The 19,091-nt window shown below is 35.3% G+C and overlaps 2 protein-coding genes across 2 annotated transcripts in view; one reads left to right on the top strand and one right to left on the bottom strand.

The window, feature by feature from the left end:
- The window catches only part of adam19b (ADAM metallopeptidase domain 19b), a 248,503-nt gene that overhangs the window by 109,722 nt on the left and 119,690 nt on the right, over positions 1 to 19,091 (bottom strand). The gene's annotated exons all lie outside the window — the stretch shown is intronic.
- col23a1a (collagen type XXIII alpha 1 chain a) overlaps positions 1 to 19,091 on the top strand; it is a 65,794-nt gene that overhangs the window by 13,199 nt on the left and 33,504 nt on the right. The window contains exons 5-8 of the mRNA XM_073922508.1: positions 1,387 to 1,458; positions 5,393 to 5,509; positions 18,100 to 18,126; positions 18,587 to 18,613. Of these exons, the coding sequence (XP_073778609.1) occupies positions 1,387 to 1,458; positions 5,393 to 5,509; positions 18,100 to 18,126; positions 18,587 to 18,613 (243 nt within the window). The remainder of the gene's footprint in view (positions 1 to 1,386; positions 1,459 to 5,392; positions 5,510 to 18,099; positions 18,127 to 18,586; positions 18,614 to 19,091) is intronic.

Raw genomic sequence — 19,091 nt, 5'->3', positions numbered from 1 at the left:
AGCTCGACGGCTTCTCAAAGACAGGAGAGAAATCCGTATAAATGGCAAGTATGATGAGCAAACATGGCTCACTAGTGTGTTGAAAATGTATACAGCGACCTCTAGTGGATTTGTGAAAATAAAAACTACAAGCAGATTTAGCCCTGGGCACGTATTTCACAGTTCCCAAAAATATAGCCCTGGGCACATATCTCTATGTGCTATATGCACTATACACTGACCGATTACTTCCATATAAACAGTTTTTCCAGTGCAGTCAATATGCTCGGTAGCTCACCTTGTATGACATTGGACTTGGGACTTTGGGTCCTCATAGACAACTAATAGAAAAGACAGCACAATGTCATGATGTTAACGGGACAATACACAGTATAAAGAACTACAAGTGTGAAGACTTTAAACAGGGTCATTTTAAAAAAATACCATGTTTACTTTTGTAATCGCTCCATTCTGTACATTTCTACAGTTGAATAAGAGTCTTGAGTGTTTTGTCTGCTCAGTCATGTTCTCTTTCAGAAAAAGGGCACATATATTAATATTTTCCAGGGGTATGCAAACTTTTGACTGTCGGCCTCATAATGTTACCACTTTACCACAGTTCTCCCGCGACATGATTCAGCACGATGGTGAATAGTTACAAAATAATATTTGCACTTCTCACATGTTGCCTGTTTTCATTCTCAAGCCTCTCCAGTAAGACAAAGTGACATCGGTCCTCACTTGGATGCTTTCAGCTTATTTCAGATCTCTCGCAGCAGTCATGTCACTTTCTCTGATCTTCAGTCCAGCCCTCTGAATGCGGTTTACAGACACAACAGAACATAAATATGATGTCCAGACCAGAGGGATTAAAGACAGCTCAAATAAATCCATGGGTTTTGTCCAGTGCTATTTCTAGACGGCAAGTTCAACAATGTTAGGGCATCTGGTCATTTTGTATTCGAGTCTGGGTTGTTTTTCATGACGTGGCATGAGTTTGCATAACTGTGATTGCCGCTATAAAATAAAAAATCCTTTGGGAGCCATTGAACGGTCATAAACTAAAACATAAGATGGCCGAATAGCCAGTTTAACAGTGGCTAAACTGAACACAAAGGTGCTCTGTTGACTTTGATATTTTTCCCATTGCTCTTTTTGATGACCGGACTCTGTGTGTGTGTGTGTGCTCCTCTGTTCCTCCTGTTCCTCTCGCAGGGCCATGGCACTCATGCAGGTCTGCAAAGTAATCAGATTCTCATTAAGGTTTGTTTCTTCTCTGCTGCCCTAGCCTCCATCGAGCCGCCTTCGCTCAACGTCGCCTGAGATCTCGCTCCGTTTCCGTACTATCCCTCGATTTTCCACTGTCTTTTCTTCCTCCATGTATTTTCTGGGTCTTTTTCTGCACAGATGGTCTTTCCTCGCTACGATCATGGCTACATCTCGGCCGATCAGCCCAGTTTCCAGAGGCGTATGCTGAAGGTAGCATGTGTGCAAGGCATGTGCAGATTCTCCCCTTACTACACTGTAAATCTGTATCCGTAATTAAGAGTTTACGTATTTCTTGTGAAATTTTCCATTTATTTATGGTTGTGAATTGCATTATGGGAGCTTGATCTCTGCTCTGTTGACTTTTAATGTTGAAAATTCAATTCTACAGTTTAAAAAAGTGACTTTTATCGATGTTTTAGTTGTTTATAATGTGTAAGAAATAATATATAGAGAGATAAAGGAATGAATTCAAACAATATATCACTTTAAACTATTAAAAATGTTAATAAAAGTCACTTTTTTCAAACTTTTCAAAGTTAAAAGCTCTTGAAGAAAAGATCAAGCTCCCATAATGCATAAATAAATGGGGAAAATGTTATAAAAACATGAATCACATCATATGGAAAGCTGCAAATTTACGGATATTTTTTACGGTGTAGAGCTTCATCTTCCTCACTTCTGACTCATGTTGCGTGATCGCTTGTGTTATTGTTTGTGCCTCTCAATATTTACAATGCCATAATCCCATCCGTGTGTGAAATATCTGAGCGCTGCATGCAAGTCTGCTGCTTCGGTGAATGTGGCTGATCATGTTTTCCAGCACAGTCAGAAAAGTAGAAGTTATGGGAACACTTTACTTGAAGGGGTGCTTATAAAACTGTCATTAAACCTTTATAATCATGACATGACATGTTATAAATATGAATGATTTTATGTACGACAACTGTCATTAAGGTCCGCATGAACCAGAACATTTGTTTTTTTTTTTTCAAATTGAAACACAGTTCCTAGTAAAGCTGAATATTAAAATAGAAAAAGTGTATATATAAGGCAATGAAACTTTTGTTTTAATTCCACAAACTCAAGAATTTGTCCACTAAACTTGAACTTACCAGGGTAAAATCCCTACCTTGCTTTGCAACATTCCTCTGAAAATAGACTGGTGGCCAAAATTATGTCCAGTCCAGTTCTGCTACACATTTTGTATTATTGTTGCATTTCATTTAAAAAAAAAATCTTTTTAAAAGAAAACATGCATAATGAGGAATGTGATAGGGAATTGCTGCTTATCAAAACACATTAAATATTAATAACTGGCTATAATGTAGTCAAAGCATATTTCAGTCAAATAAATCGTATGGTCCGTGATATGCTATTAGCCTGTTTTGATTTTAAGCAAGTTCATTAAAAATCCATATTACTCAACCTCAAGTTCCATACCTTTACGTGTTTCTTTTTTATGTTGAACCTAAAGAAAAGTGGTACCCATTACCTTCCATAGCAGGAAAAATGAATACTATGAAAGTCAATGGTTAAAGTTTTCAAGCTTTCTCCAAAATATCTTCTTTAGTGTTCAGCAGAGTAGAAAGAAACTCAAACAGGTTTGTGACAAGTAAATGATTACAATATTTTCATTTTTGGGATTCAGATTTCTGCAGACTTTTAGCCCTTTATTGAGTCTTATTTACTGGTGTCAATTTATTCTAATTCAATTTTCAAAATAATTTTTGTAATACTATTGACTAATATGAAAATGTTTATTTGATTCATTTACAATACAGTTTCTAAAGTAATATTTTCTATAAGTAATGTTTTCCAGCCTGATCTCATGAGAAACCGTAACTTTTTTTTTGTTTACGTTTCGTCAATTTAATAGCTAATTCAGTCAGAAAATGTTCATTTAGTGAATATTTAGTGGCACTTAATTTTAATGCAATTTAGTGGCAAATTTAGTTGTATGAAAATGTACAATTTTAAAAAGAGGCGTGGCACCCAACCACACCCCTAACCCCTAATATCATTAGGGGATGAGCAAATCGTACTAAATCATGCAAATTAGCCACTAAATCAAAAAGTTACAAATCGGCATGAGATTGCTTTGGTCTTTCAGTAGATATATTATATGAGAGACTTGCTTTGTTTACCAAATAAGTGGATCTAATTGAATTTGCATTGTAAACATTAAATAAAAGTTAGATGTATTTTTTATTATTATTACACACATTTTGTTTTGTTTTTTAAGTTAGGATACTACCAAAATCATTATGCATAAATTCGCAGATTTTTTACAAAAAAAAAAACGATAAGAAATTTTACAAAAAACGTCTGCAGATTTTGTTTGGTCCCACTCATAGGTTACCATCGCTAAACACCCCAGGTTTAGAAACGTTTTACACTTATTTATTCAAAATCTCTGCCTTATTTCTTCTCTTCATTCCATCGAGGGCAGACATCCATTCCAATCCAAGTAAAAACATAAAAGCCGAAGACCTTCGTCATTGTACACACTGGAGTGTAATTCTAACCGAAACCAGAACTGATGCTGTTTTTCATGTCTAAAACTGTAAAGCTGCTTGCTTTAAACTAATCTACCGTATAATGTGCTGTATAAATAAACGTGACATGACGTGAGTGCCAAATTCCCAAACATCAGGATTGCTATTATAAGCTGCTTTTTTAACTGCTGTAAGTTCCCACATGACAAAATACTACAGTAATGTATAATAAATACTGTGTTTTTAAACTACACAGTGTACATTATAGTCTTTGTTAATTAATGCTACAGCTTACTTCTATGAACTGATAAAATATCATAAATACTGCAGTATACTTTAGTTTTTACTACAGTAAACCATGGTGTATTGTAGTGTAAATTATATAATTAACTAAATACAGTGTTGGGTAATTTGTTTAAGTTAGTTGTTGGATTACCTGTAAAATCAGATTAATTCAAGCGCTTTAATATGATTAAAAAGCACTAAAGTATTTATTATAAATTACTATGGTATTTTTTCATATGGGTGAACTTTGATGTTTTGGATTGGTTCTCCTTTAATCTCCTTTCAACTTTCACTAAAAAGTAATTGTGAAGATATTTGAGCCTTGAACTAGTGCCAAACATATTTAGTGTGAAATATTTAGTATATTTCATATTAATATTTCATATTTAGTGTGCAAAAGAAGGTAATGATTCACACTCAATTGCTTCATGCTGTTTTTATTCTTACTTTTTCTTACATTTTACGGGTGATAACAATATTAATATATTTAGTGTGCAGAAATTTGACAATTTTAAGCACATCATTAAATCTCTTTATTTACTTATGTAAATGTGTGTAAATATGTTTTTCATATTAATTTCAGTGACATTATTAACTAATATGCAAGTTTTTATGTAATTTATTTATAAAGCAGTGTGTTAAAGTATTAGTTTCTGTCATTTAGTAGATATATTATGTGAGAGACTTGCTTTGTTCACCATCAAGTGAATTAAATTAGATTTGCATAGTAAACCCTAATTAAAAGTATAAAGTTTATTATTTTTATTTCATGTTTTAAGCTTTTAGCTGCTATACTGCCAAAATCATCCCGCATATATCTGCTGATTTATTAATTAATTAATTAATTAATTTATTTATTTATTTATTTTTCACAAAATTCTGCTCCGAAATAGCATGAAATGTCGGTAGATTCTGTCTGGCCCTAGTTACAATGTTATGGCTTGATGCTTGGCAACCAGCAGCCAATCACATCCCTCATATTTACATGCTTTCTCACACACACACACAAAAAATGGTGACTTTATGTAAATTTGATCATTTTTATTATGTTAAGATTTTATCATTTCAATTGTAAAAAAAAGCCTTAGATATTGCGGATAAACCTCAGAAATATCGAATAAAATATCAAATCAAACATGGAATTATGTCGTTTTTTTCTTATAAAATGTACTCCAATAAACTTTTCTCCATTCCTGAAGTGTAAAAACATAAATAAAGTACTTATTTATGAACTACTATTATATAAATCAAATTACTTATATAAATAAACAACAAATAAAATTCACTTTTTCTTCTAGTTCTTGTTTTTGTCTTTTTCTGTTGAAGACTTTATTCTGTATCACATGTCTGTATGTTTTCATCAGGGTGATCAAGGACAAGCTGGCCCACCTGGACCTCCAGGCCCTCCTGGAGCACCCGGTGCACGAGGACCCCCAGGAAACACGGGGAAGGATGGTCCCCGTGGCCCACAAGGAGAGCAAGTAAGGACCTCCGAGTATTTTTACATGCCTGATTTGCGTTCTAATATGCGCAACCCAGGCTCAATACGAATATGTACCCAGGTCTAAATTTCTGGGGACAGCAAAATTCGTAACTGGAGGTACGTCTGCTCACAGGTTTTGTTTTTGCGAATCCACCAGAGGCCACCGTGTATGCTTTTTGATGATCTCAAATTTCTCTTGCTAGTCCTCTTCTCGTGTAAATCCACCAAGGGCACAATATACACTTCAGCCGACCAGGCAAGCTTGCTACTGGCTGACTGACTAACCCTAATCCCTAAACCCAACCAATAGTGTTTTCAAAAGCAATCTAGTAAAATAAAATTGTAACAGCCGTGTGATTTCACCATGTTTTCAGGCTTTTTTTCTATTATTCATTTATTATTTGCATTTGTTTTACCTGGTTTCTGGAACCATTTTTGCCTAATTCTAACCCCACCGTCGCGGTTAGCTTAGCTCCTCGTTCCATGTTCTCCACTTTCCTTACTAATATGCAATTCCCTCTCTGACTCCTCCACTAACTACAATAATAATAATAATAATAATTGTACTAATGTTTTGCTTCTTACACTGTCTTTACACACCTGAAACTTGCCTACAGCACTTATTCATTGTTGATCTTATAGTTGTGTAAATTGCTTCCTTGTCCTCATTTGTAAGTCGCTTTGGATAAAACGTCTGCTAAGTGACTAAATGTAAATGTAAGTTCACTGGGCAAACTAACGACACTGGAAAAGCTGTCAGTAGGGAGGTAAGCGGTCAGCTGGTAGTGCTAAAAGAAACAGAAGTCATCTATGGCATCATACCGCCCCGTAGTGTTCGTTTTAAAGACGAAATGCAGCCATAGGTAGCTCTGGCTACAAAATTCGCGCTCTCCAATAATGTAAACTGGGGTACATATCCACAATGAGCCTGTGTTGAATATGCGAGCAGAATCATTGTTAAAGGTTACTGCATTTTACATTGAATCCAATGACATTTTTTGTGAATTGTGTTAAATCCTATGTGGGATGTTATATCCTAAGTTTGATCTGTACCCCCCAAAAAAGTAATATGAGGGTTAAATTCCCCTCTTCAGCAAAATGTAAACCACAAAAATCATAAACATAAAAACTAATAAGTCTTTACTGGAAAATGCACTTGATTTCAGTCCATTCAAAGCAAACTGGGAATTACAGATCTTATAAAACCATAAATCCTCTTCAATCTGAGGCATAAAATATAATAATGTTTACTAGAGTTTTAGTCTTTACTGTTCCTTGGTGATGGAATGATCTACCAAACCTGAAATCAGGGTTTCTGTAGGTCAAATTAATTTTTTTGTATAAAATTTCAGACTTATACATTACTTAACCTAAGGATTTTTACTTGTCTCATTAAAAAAATCGAATTACTTGAAAAACTGTGTGGAGTTTGCATGTTTTCCCCGTGTTGGCGTGGGTTTCCTCTGGGTAATCCGGTTTCCCCCACAGTCCAAAGACATGCGTGAATTGCACAAACTAAATTGTCCATGGTGTATGAGTGTGTGTGTAAATGAGAAAGTGTATGGGTGTTTCCCCAATACTAGGTTGCGACTGAAAGGGCATCCGCTGCATAAAACATATGTTGGAATAGTTGGTGGTTCTCTCCGCTGTGGTGACCTCTGAACTAGAGACTAATTTCTGTTTGACGGAAAAAAAAAATTTCAACACAATTCTAAGCATACTAGTTTTAATAACTTATGTCTAAAAACTGATTTATTTTTTCTTGACATACATAATATTGTACTGTGTGGAGTTTGCATGTTTTCCCCGTGTTGGCGTGGGTTTCCTCTGGGTGCTCCGGTTTCCCCACAGTCCAAAGACATGCGTTAGGTGAATTGCACAAACTAAATTGTCCATGGTGTATGAGTGTGTGTGTAAATGAGAAAGTGTATGGGTGTTTCCCCAATACTAGGTTGCGACTGAAAGGGTATCCGCTGCATAAAACATATGTTGGAATAGTTGGTGGTTCTCTCCGCTGTGGTGACCTCTGAACTAGAGACTAAGCTGTAAGAAAATGAATGAATGATTGAAAAATTATGTTGGAAATAAGTAAATCAAATCCAATAAATTGAAGTGGACTGAACAAGAAAAACTGCTACTTAAGTTCATTTCATCAAGTAATTTGAACAAGCTGCAAAGTTCTTTGTTTGTATTTGAGTGCGCACCAAGGGGGGCACCTTTTACCCAAAATGGGCCTTAAATGTACAATTGGATTTATTACGTGAAGCTGTTTTTGTAGTACAGCAGCCTGTGGTGTATAAGAGTTGTACTTTAAAGGTTAAAGGCATTAGCATTGCTCTGCTCTGGCCTCAGTCATCTGACGGTTGTGTTTTGCTCAGCCAGGGGTGATGGAGAGAGAGAGGTTAAAGGGGAACGGGGCAAATCCAGTCCATCATATCCCCCGGCAGGGCGTTTGAAAAGCAAAGCAAATGCCAGTGTGCTGCGACCCACCTAAAGCTAAACCAAATATAGTTTTTAAAGCTCAAGACTCATCTGGTTCGGTTAAGACACGGACACTGTTTGTTCATTACCAGATCTACTGTTCCTGAATGTCCCAAAAAGAGATTTAAAAAAGCCCCCCCTGTATATTTTTTCCTCAATTTCTGTTTGACGGAAAAAAAAATTTTCAACACATTTCTAAGCATACTAGTTTTAATAACTTATGTCTAAAAACTGATTTATTTTTTTTTGACATACATAATATTTTACGAGATATTTTTTAAGATATTAGTATTCAGCTTAAAGTGTCATTTAAAGGCTTAACTAGATTAATTGGACAAGTTATGGTATTTAGGCAAATCGAAAAAAATATAGTTTAACGAAGGCCAGCTAGTAAGTGCTGTGCAGGTAAACCTCATTAACGCTAGGGGCCATGGTTCTAGCCACAGATGCTAGAAGCCATCGTCTTTAGCCTCCTTGTTAGAGCGATTCCCATGTGGATGGTTGCCGGTTCGATACCAGCTTAAAGCGGAATAAAACAAATAAGACTTTCTTCTAAAGAAAAATTATTGTAGAAAATACTGTGAAAAATTCCTTGCTCTGTTAAACATCAGTTGGGAAATATATATATATATATATATATATATATATATATATATATATATATATATATATATATATATATATATATGAAAGAAAAGAAAGAAGAAAAGAAAAGAAAGAAAGCGCACTAATAATTCTGACTTTAACTGTTTGTTTCCATCATTAGGTGCTTAAAATGAAGTTAATATTTTTTTAATTTATCATTAAAACAGATTTTCTTGGACTAAGTGTGGACTAGGGCTGCGGATTTAATCAAAATTCAATCGCAATCGCGATTTGAAACGTTGCAGTTAGCTAATCGCTAATTGGCTGTGATATGTTATATTTAATTTCCCCCGCCCAGAGCAAATGCGTGACTGCTGTCTTTGTGTGATAATCTTATGGCCTGTTTCCACTGAGTGGTATGGTATGGTTCGGTTTGGTACGCTTTTATGGTTGTTTCCTATGTCAAAAGGTACCTAAAAGCGAATCATACCGTGCCACTTTTTGGGTACCCTTTGCAAAGGGTACCTAACCCGACAAAAGGGTATCAAAAGGCGGAGCTAGACACGGTGCTAAATGCTATTGGTTTACAGAGATCCGTCACTCGCTCGTAAACAAGCCAGTATGAAAACAAAGCAACTGCCATGTTTTAAATTCACAGTCGAGATATTACACCATAATAATATATACATATAACAAGCCATGGTTGAGTTGAGCTCAAACAAACCATGTCGCCGTCTTGATGAACAGCTACAAAGCCAAGAAGAAGAGCAGAATCTACTCTGTGCCCTGTAGTTTTTTATGAAAAAAACGTTCTCGATTGGGCTCGCGTGCAAGTCTATATTTGAAATAACGAACTTCTTCAGCTGATAATAATAACGTGCGCTTGATTATTGAAGTGCTTCTGACATCCGATTCTGTCAGAAACAAACGCGAGAGTGAAGCGCGAAAAAACAAAGAAGCCGGAAAAAACTAAGGAGCCAATGATTTTTTCAACAAACATGAACAAACTGCCATGTTTAACTATTACCATCACCTTCTGGACTATTATAAAGTGGGAATGATGGAATTACTTTCTAACATGTGCTGTTGAAGAGTATGATACAGATGAGAGGTTTGCACTGACAGGGCTATATGTTGCATTTAGTTTTTCTGTAACTGGTAACATATTGAAGACTGTAAGGGGTTTTATGTGTTCATATATGTTGCATTTTTTATTTATTTTATATAACTGCAGACACTACAGTAGGCTATTTTGCATCAATGATCTGCAGTTATAATTAAATCATGTTCATAGAAAAGTAAGTCATGAACATTTATACACAAGTATATATGTGTATAAAGCATCTGTTTTGTGAGAAGTGCTTCTCATATGATATGTGAATGACCCATTCAGCTTTACTGTGGACATTTTCTAGAGCGAGAATGACATCGACTGAAAGTATCTGTCGTACACCACACCCACCAAAAGGGTACCATTGTTACCCTTTTAGCAGTAAAAATGCAAGCCTGATAAAGGTGACCCATACCGAGCCGTACCAGACCGTACCACTCAGTTGAAATGGGCCATTACTAGCCAATTTAGAGAGCACACTTTTGTTCTATTCAACCGAACTATATAGAATGCCCACGATAAAAACAACAACAAAAACAAACAAACAAGAAAGCGCTTACGAGTGGGATGATAGCATTCGCCACTTCTGAAGCATAATAGATGAATTAATGTTAAAGAAATACAGGACATCGGGAATATGAGAATATTTTAGTTTCAAAGTCACAGACACTGACCAAAAACAGGTAATTTGTAAGAATAGTTGCCACCACACAATAACCAGCACCTAAAAAAGCACCACAGGCAGCTATAAGGGGGTCTTGCTAAAAAGTCAATTGAAAATATTGCCAGTGAAACTCAATCTAGTAGCAAGCAACAGCAAAGTACAATTTCAGAGTTGTTTCAGCCATGTTAGTTTTCTAAATTTTCAGAATTATTATTTTTTTGTTTTGTTTGTACAATAGGGTATATGCCGAGCTAGTGTTCTTCCCATACGGATAAACTTCCGGTGACCTGTTATTTTGAACTTTTTTCCATTTTATATGGTTCCTTTTACAGCTTCGATGTTGTAATGTCATTAAAATACATTCAGTTAAATAAACTTTGGCATTCATTTAGTTGCTCAAGCGTAAAACGAGACAAAAAGCCGCTTAGTCGCACGCGCCCGTCAGAATTGGCAGGCTAGCGCAGAAGCTCCATTAAATATACTGGGGTAAAATAAATGCTCATATTATAAAGACATGGCGGATGAAAATGTAATTTAATGCAGTGCTTCTTGTACAACCCGAGACCCATTTTATATCGGATATCACTCAGCCAGTGGAGATCGCTGATTTTTAAAGAAAACAGACCTTAAATGCGCCAGTTTTTGCATTGAATACAGTTTGCCGGAAGCGCTTAACCTAGGTTGCTGGCAAATTAAAAGTCCTATTAGCATGCTTTGGCATATACCCTATAAGCTACACTAGCTCCCTAATTTGAGTTCAACATGTTTACAGAAACGTCAGGTCATTTTATTTGTGTTTACTCTTTGCTCTAGAGAAAAATTTGTTTCATTTCTAAATAATTAAAAACTAATTTGAATAAATGTTAAACTTAGTTAATATCTTTTCAGTTCCTTTTTTAACACACTCACTGCATTTTAGCGGTAAGAAGCTACGCTACAGATTATTGAGTTGAAGCTCGACTACAAAATTAAATCACAAATCGAATCGAAATCGCAATATCTATCCAAAAAAATGCAATTAGATATTTTCCCCAAATCGCACAGCCCTTGCGTACACTGGAAGTAGATTAATTTTTAATATATATCTGAGGTTGGCATGATCCTTGAGAAGATCCATCTCCGATTATGCAAGAAGTCAAACTGAGCAGTCCATTTTATTTACTTTTTTTTTCACAATACTAGGAATAATTCATGCACAGTGGCAGGTTATGAGAAAACCAGCACATCCCGCCTTCTGTTTTTGCTTGATAAGGCAATATGTCCTGCCGTTCTCCTAAACTGTTACTTTCACAAGCCAAGGTTTTGACTATCGGCACTAAATCTGCAGCATATTATAGCTTATTCTGGCCAAGTGTCCTTCATTCAGATATGAAGAGGCCATCTGACAGACATTTTAAATTACTAGACTTGCTTTACTTAATTTTATATGACATTTATGGGTTTGGCAAAGATGAGGGAGATTTCCTTTAGTCTGATTTAACACACAAAAAAAGTTAATATACAGTGGGGATCAAAATTAGAGAACAATGTATGAACTACTTTTTCCAGAAATAATACAAATCTCATTGTTTACATTTAACAGGAATTTTAGGTGTGGTCTGCCTATAGACTGTAGAAAATGCTGGGCACACAACTGATTTGTGTTTGGTCAACATGAAATAATTAACTTTGCTTATTGCTTTTTACAAATTTAAAGGGATTGAACAGAAAACAATTGGGTTGTCCCCCTTCAAAAAACTCAAGAATGGTGTTGTTTCATCTTATTTTAAATAAGTAGTTTGAACAAACGTCAAACGTCATTTGTTTTGAGTGTACAGGTTGAATCCTGGCATTTGTGCCAAGATGATTATACATAGTATGGTTGGGCGATGTCGACTAATTTGGCATTATACGATGGCATCGTCATCGTAAGCGGCAGTTAATTATTTAGGAATTAATATTAATTCATAACAAATTAATTGTTTGTAGCCTACCATATCAGATACCAAACCCACATGTTTTTTTGTTTTACACATAAGTAATCAAATCATAAATAAATAAAGATAAGCTGAACACAAATTACCACCTGTCAATCACTTTTTTTCTGCGGGAAAGATTTTCTTTGTGTCTGATCAGTGTTGTTACAGATTTCTATGTCTGATCTGTGTTGTTATAACCAACCAACAGTATCTGGGGTTTTCGTTAAAATTACTAAGTTCAATCGTGAAAGCGTATGATTAAAGCAGTGTACTGACACTGTGACACGTTACCTGATGGATTCAAAAGACAGAAGAGTCATTGGATAGAGACAAGATTAATTAAATATTTAACTAATACAAGTTTAACTAAAGTGAGATGCAATTCAGCGGCTCATCCTAGATAAACTGTCCGACGTGCACTGCTCTCTGGAGTTTTATGCTCAAAGCACCCCATACTGACTGCCTGGAGCTCAGACGTGCGCATATACGCGTATGCCAGAATGTGTGTATGTGTGTGTGGTCACGTGATGTGCGTTTTCAGCGGTATGATGTTTGTTGCTGCTGCGACAGGGTAGGGTGATGGATCGCAATGTCAGCTTAGCATGATCTCTACCCGCCATTGGCGATGGACCCAACCCTAATACACAGGCTGACTTTTAAGCAGTGTCGTCGCACAATGGTTCTGAGCGATGTTGCTTGGCTAGTTTTCTGCTGAAAATTAGCAAAACATTTTTTACATCAAAAGATATGCAAGTTATCTTTTATCATATGACGTGAGGTCTAGTTACCAGCAAGAAACTAAAACAGAAAGTAGTAATGGACACTTTTACTTAAGTGCATGTTTGAGGCCGTACTTCTTTACTTTTACTTGAGTAGAAAAGCGTAGGGAGTAATTCAAGTCATTTTAAACATGAGTGTCTGTACTTTGAGTAAAGGATGTGTGTACTTTCGCCATCTCTGCTAGTCTCTCACAGGACATTACTTACTGGTCTCTCACTAGTCTCTCAGTATCCCAAAAGGTTGTCGTTAATGGATTTTTAATAAGGTTAAAATCAGGACTCTAGACTGACCATTTCATTACTCTTCAACTTCAAGAAACTGCTTTAACCTTTAGCCTGTTGATTCTTTCTTCTGATAAAGATTCGGCCACTGCAGCCTAAATTCATTCAAAACAAGAGACTATGTCGAGATGATTATCATCCTAATAATTCCAGAAGCATTGCTAAACCAATATCCCATAGAAATTCTTTCCAACTTGTTCTCCAAAACATTTTTTACATCAAAAGATATGCAAGTTATCTTTTATCATATGACGTGAGGTCTAGTTCTTTCATGCATTTGTCTTTCTATCCTTTTGGGAAACTTGATTGAGTTACTGTCATTGTAACGATGCAATATTCTAGACATGCCAGTTTCTCTTGCTGTGGCTGAAAAGGATCTTCTCTTTGTCTTCACCTGTCTGAGGGTTTCAGTCACTTTAGAATAGCTATTATTATAGCCCATCTTGCAAGGACAGTAAAAACTGAAAAGTAAAGCTGACAGTCACTAAGGTTTGTAAAATAATTAGGAAAATCACCACCAGTGCCAGATTAACACCAATAACGCAAGGATACTTTAATTTTCTCCATCAATTTTGTTTATCAAATATGTAATTTATTAAAATATTATTTTAATTTTTATTTGATTGCTTATTCTGTCCATATCATACACTTTAAACATTTCTGTTAAATGTTAAACTGGTGCTGCATTTCGTGATTCACGTGTTTTGTTGGTTTATTTGCCTTTTGGGAGCTTGAAAAAGCTTGACGGCTTAAAAAAAATTGAACACAGTTTAACAAAATGCCTTTTATTGACATTTTAGTAGTTTGAAACAATATTATATAAGAAATAATAAATTGAGAATTAAGTGTGTAAAACCTACACAACTGTCAGTTTATTACCAGTGTTTGCATTAGCACTGTAATTTACAACACCAGAAAATATCACATTGAACAATTAAAAATGTCAATAAAAGTCCCTTTTTTGAAGTTTTTAATGTTATAAGTTGTTAATTTCGGTCATATAATGCAACTGAAAAGCATAAATAAATTAATTATAAAATACAAAAAAATAAAATATAAATAAAAACCCGGCTAATTTACGGATATGTTTTTGCGGTAATGAGTCAAAAAAAAGCTTAAGGACACGCACAACTCCTTTTTCCCCACGAAAGTCCTGTGAATAAAACAATGAGGCATGTTCTGTTACTCTGTCGTCAAGCTTTTGGGTAAAGAAACGTTTCACGAAACCTGAATTCGATGAAAATCTGCAGCATGTTAATCACAGATGTTACCCTGACAGCGACTCACCAGCTAGTTGCTATCTCCCATTGTTATGTTTTGCGCTTTTGAAACCGCCTTGTTAAGAAGCACAGCTTGAAGGGAGGATGAGGAAGGCTTCTGATTTTCCCAACTGCTTCCTCTGGTTTTGCTCATTTTTTGACAGGGAACAGAAAATTATGTCTCTCTGTATTGTGGCTGGATACCAGCTTTGAAGTCTGCTTGGCATAAAATACGACATTTGACATGATTGTGTGTGTGTGTGTGTGTGTGTGTGTGTGTGTGTGTGTGTGTGTGTGTGTGTGTGTGTGTGTGTGTGTGTGTGTGCGTGCCATACTTTCGATCATTCTGAAGATAATTTAGGTACAAGAATATCGATTACAAAATGAACGCCATTGTTTGACATCATGATGAGTTTACTGTATCAAACACTTACCCAGGATGCACTCTTAAAGATGCTTGTTATTTATGGTCTGTCTCTTTCTGTATATGACAAACATGCTGATTTCTGTTATAAAAGAATGTGGAACATAACAATTTTATTGATGTGAGCAGGTGTTTGCTGAACATCACATGGACAATATTTAAGCAAAATAGCCAAAGCTGTACATCACTGCCCCCTAGTGGAACGATTACAAACACACCGGTTTTTACACAAATAGTTGAGACAAAATGAAAATTATGTCATCATTTGCTTTCCTTCAACTTTTTTTCAAACCTATTTGAGTTTCTTTCTACTGGAGAAGATATTTTGAAGAATGTTGAAAACCAGCATTGACATGCATAACCTGGTATTTTTGTTCCTACTATGAATGTCAATGGATTGTGGACTCCAACATTCTTCGGAATATCTTCATTTGTGGTCAACAGACAAAAGAAACTCATACAAGGTTAGAACCACTTGAAATTTAAAATGTAATACTTTTAAGAGCAAAAAAATGCAGTTTAAAATGATAGGTAACCTAAAAAGGGTAAAGTCTAGATCGGATAAACAGCCGATCAGAAGTGCGATATGCACATCAATTATAGAGGCATTTTTTATGACACTGTATAACAATATCTAATATTTTACTGTACTGTGGGTTTAGGGTTAACATAGGGGTAGACATTAAAAATACAATTTATTGGGTAATTTAATAGATAGCATAAATAACACTCGGTACAACTACTGTTTTTACATTACTATGATGGTTGGGTTTTGGTTTGAAGTGGGGGTAGGCGTTTATAAAATACAATAAATGTGAAAGTTAATAAATAATATAAATAATTCTCGTTAACTTTTGGCCTCAACCATATCCAATCAAGCAAAAACCCCAAAAAGGTCAATTCTGACACGTTTTACTCTCACTCAAATTGTTCCAGAGCTTAATGCAGGGGTCTCTAATCTTGGTCTTGGAGGGCCGTTGTCTCTGCAGGGTTTATCTCTAACTTTCCTCAACACACCTGCCAGGATTTCAAGTAGTAAGACCTTGATTAGGTTGTTAAGGTGTGTTTGATTATGGTTGGGGATACAATCTGCTGGACACCGGCCCTCCAGGAATTGGTTTGGTGGCCCATGCCTTGAGTTTGTTATGAGTTAACAATAGCATGAGTTGCTATTGTTGAACACAAACGAAAAGAAAATGACTTTTTTATGCTCAACAGAAAAAAATAAACTCAAGGGTGTGCAGCCACCTGAGGATGAGTAACTCATGACAGAAATTTCATGTTTCATTTTAAATTTCATTTTTCAAACTTTCATCAAAACGTATAAGAAACAAATGGGAGGACAGTTTACGTTTATAAAGGGATTTTCAGCTGAACACACACACACACACATATATATATATATATATATATATATATATATATATATATATATATATATATATATATATATATATATATAAAGATGAAAATTCTGCCATGATTTACTCAGTGACATTCAAACCCATACAAATTTAGTTTATCTTTGAAATTTCTGGAGAGATTTCTTGCCCCTTACTCCCCTTGGGTACTTCAGAAAGTATTGAAAAGACTCATTCATTCATTTTCTTTTCGGCTTAGTCTAGCGGAATGAATGGCCAACTTATCCAGCATATGTTTTATGCAGCGGATGCCCTTCCAGCTGCAACCTAGAACTGGGAATCACCCATACACCTATACCCAAATCCCCTATACCACCTGTTTTTGGACTTGTGGGGGAAACCAAAGCACAAGGAGGATACCCACACCAACATGGGGAGAACATGCAAACTCCACACAGAAATGCCAACCGACCCCGCCGAGGCATGAACCAGAGACGCCATCTTGCTGTGGGGTGATTGTGCTACCCACTTCGCCACCATGATGCCCAAAATTTAATTTTAACAGATTAAAAATATATAACTCCCACTACATTTTAAAAGGTTATGATTTTTCATTTTTATTAAACGATTAACTATTCAACATTAAAAGTTTATTTTAACATATTAAAAACATATTCCACTAAATTTAATCTTTTTTTTTAATGGTTATGAATTTTTCCTTTTAATTAAATCAGTACAAACTCAATATTAACATTTATTTTAACATAATTATACCACAATTTTTTATATTTTTAATGTTTATGTTTTTTCCTTTTTATTAAACAATTAAATAATCAATATTAAAATTTTATTTTAACATATTTTAAAATATATAAAATTCCACAAAATTTGATATTTTTAATGGTTATTATTTTTTTCTCCTTGTTAAATAAATAAATAATCTATATTATAATTTTATTTTAACATATTTAAAGATATTCCACTACTATGAATATTTTTAATGATTATATTAAATTATTTATAACAGTTTTATGATTTTTTTCTTTTTATTAAATTATTAAATAATCCAATATGTTAACATTTTGTTTTAACATATTCAAAAGAAAACAATAAATTCCACCTAATTTTATGTTTTTGTAATGGTCATGATTTTTCCTATTTGTTAACGAATCAAATAATACATTTTTGCATCGTGATTATTTTTTCTGCACTTTAAACGTCGGGACCATTGCTGTCTATGGAGGGTCAGAGAGCTCCTTGATTTCATCTAAAATATCTTAACTTGTTTTCTAAAGATGAGGGTCTCAGGGGATTGAAACAACACAAGTGTGAATAATGAATAAAATATATTTGGTTGACCCAATCCTTTAAACTACTCAATTCCGAAATGTCCAAATCCTGTACATGAGAATGGCAAGCGTCAAGAATTTTGAATACTCTGATTATGCCACAAGGAAAAGTCTGTCGACTCAGAACCTGACATAGCACTAAGCACTTTACCATGCCATAGACATGTTTTATAAATCTGAAAGTTGGCATGGACTTTTACTATTTAAACATGAAAATCAGATGAAATGTCACAACCGAGCCCCTGGAATCAATCAAACACTATTTAAAGAATGGTACATTGTAAAAATTTGCTGTATTAAAGTAGGACTTAAATCCTGTCTGTCTGTCTGTCTAGGGTGCTCCAGGACAAGATGGAGAACAGGTGAGCACAACCAGCTCTGTTTCTAAACTCTACAGGCATGATATTCACAGCTTATATCATATTATTCATCATTCAAGGGATTGTTCACCTAAAAAATACAAATTCTGTCCTCATTTACTCACCCTTGACTTACCTAACAACCTCATAAAGGTTTATAAACAATTGAGGGAGACTAAATAGTGAGCGATTTTTCATTTTTGGGTGAACCGTCCAATAAATTAGTGTTTCTCAACCACGTTCCTGGAGAACCACCAGCCCTGCGCATTTTCCATACCTCCCTAATTAAACACACCCGATTCAGATCCTCAGCTCATTAGCGGAGACTGAAAGAGCTGTAAAGGGTGTTACAGACAAAGGAGACATCCAAAACATGCAATGCTGGTGGTCCTCCAGGTACATGGTTGAGAAACACAGCATTAAATGCTACTTTCTTTTAAAACTGTTTTCTCTCTCTCCGCAGGGACTAAGAGGTTTACCAGGAAATCCGGTAAGATGAAAGCACAGGCAGGATGTTTGGATGTGTTTTTAGGAAAATGATTTCGCAATTTTCTGAAAGACTAAATTCATTCCTCTTGGCACAAATGTGAACAGCATGTTTGAGCGTTTTGCCCTTTGTGCTGGTAAGTGCTTGTCCTTAAAACACACCGCCGTCTGGTTACTCGAAGGTCTTGAATCCGTTTCTGCCATGTTTGACTGGAATAGGTTCTGATATCAGTTTCGTCTTAATGTTTTAGTGCATGTCTGTGTGTGAGAAGCTAAGATGAGAAACATACTATGGGAATATACCGTTCGTCTTTGTATTAGAGCCGCATGAATAGTTCTACGAAACGGTGTCCGCAACCCTTTTTACTTCTGGTAATTTGATTTATTTCTAAATGAAACAGGATATTAGAAAAAACACAGGGACTTGATTATTTTTATCTGTGAATATTGTAAAGTGGCCTTTAGATGTGGCTGGAGGGAAA

This window comes from Danio rerio, chromosome 14 (assembly GCF_049306965.1).
Source record: "Danio rerio strain Tuebingen ecotype United States chromosome 14, GRCz12tu, whole genome shotgun sequence".
In the NCBI taxonomy this organism is placed as follows: Eukaryota; Metazoa; Chordata; class Actinopteri; order Cypriniformes; family Danionidae; genus Danio; species Danio rerio.
Note: the sequence above shows the minus strand (reverse complement) of the source record. Positions and strands in the feature narration are given on the sequence as shown.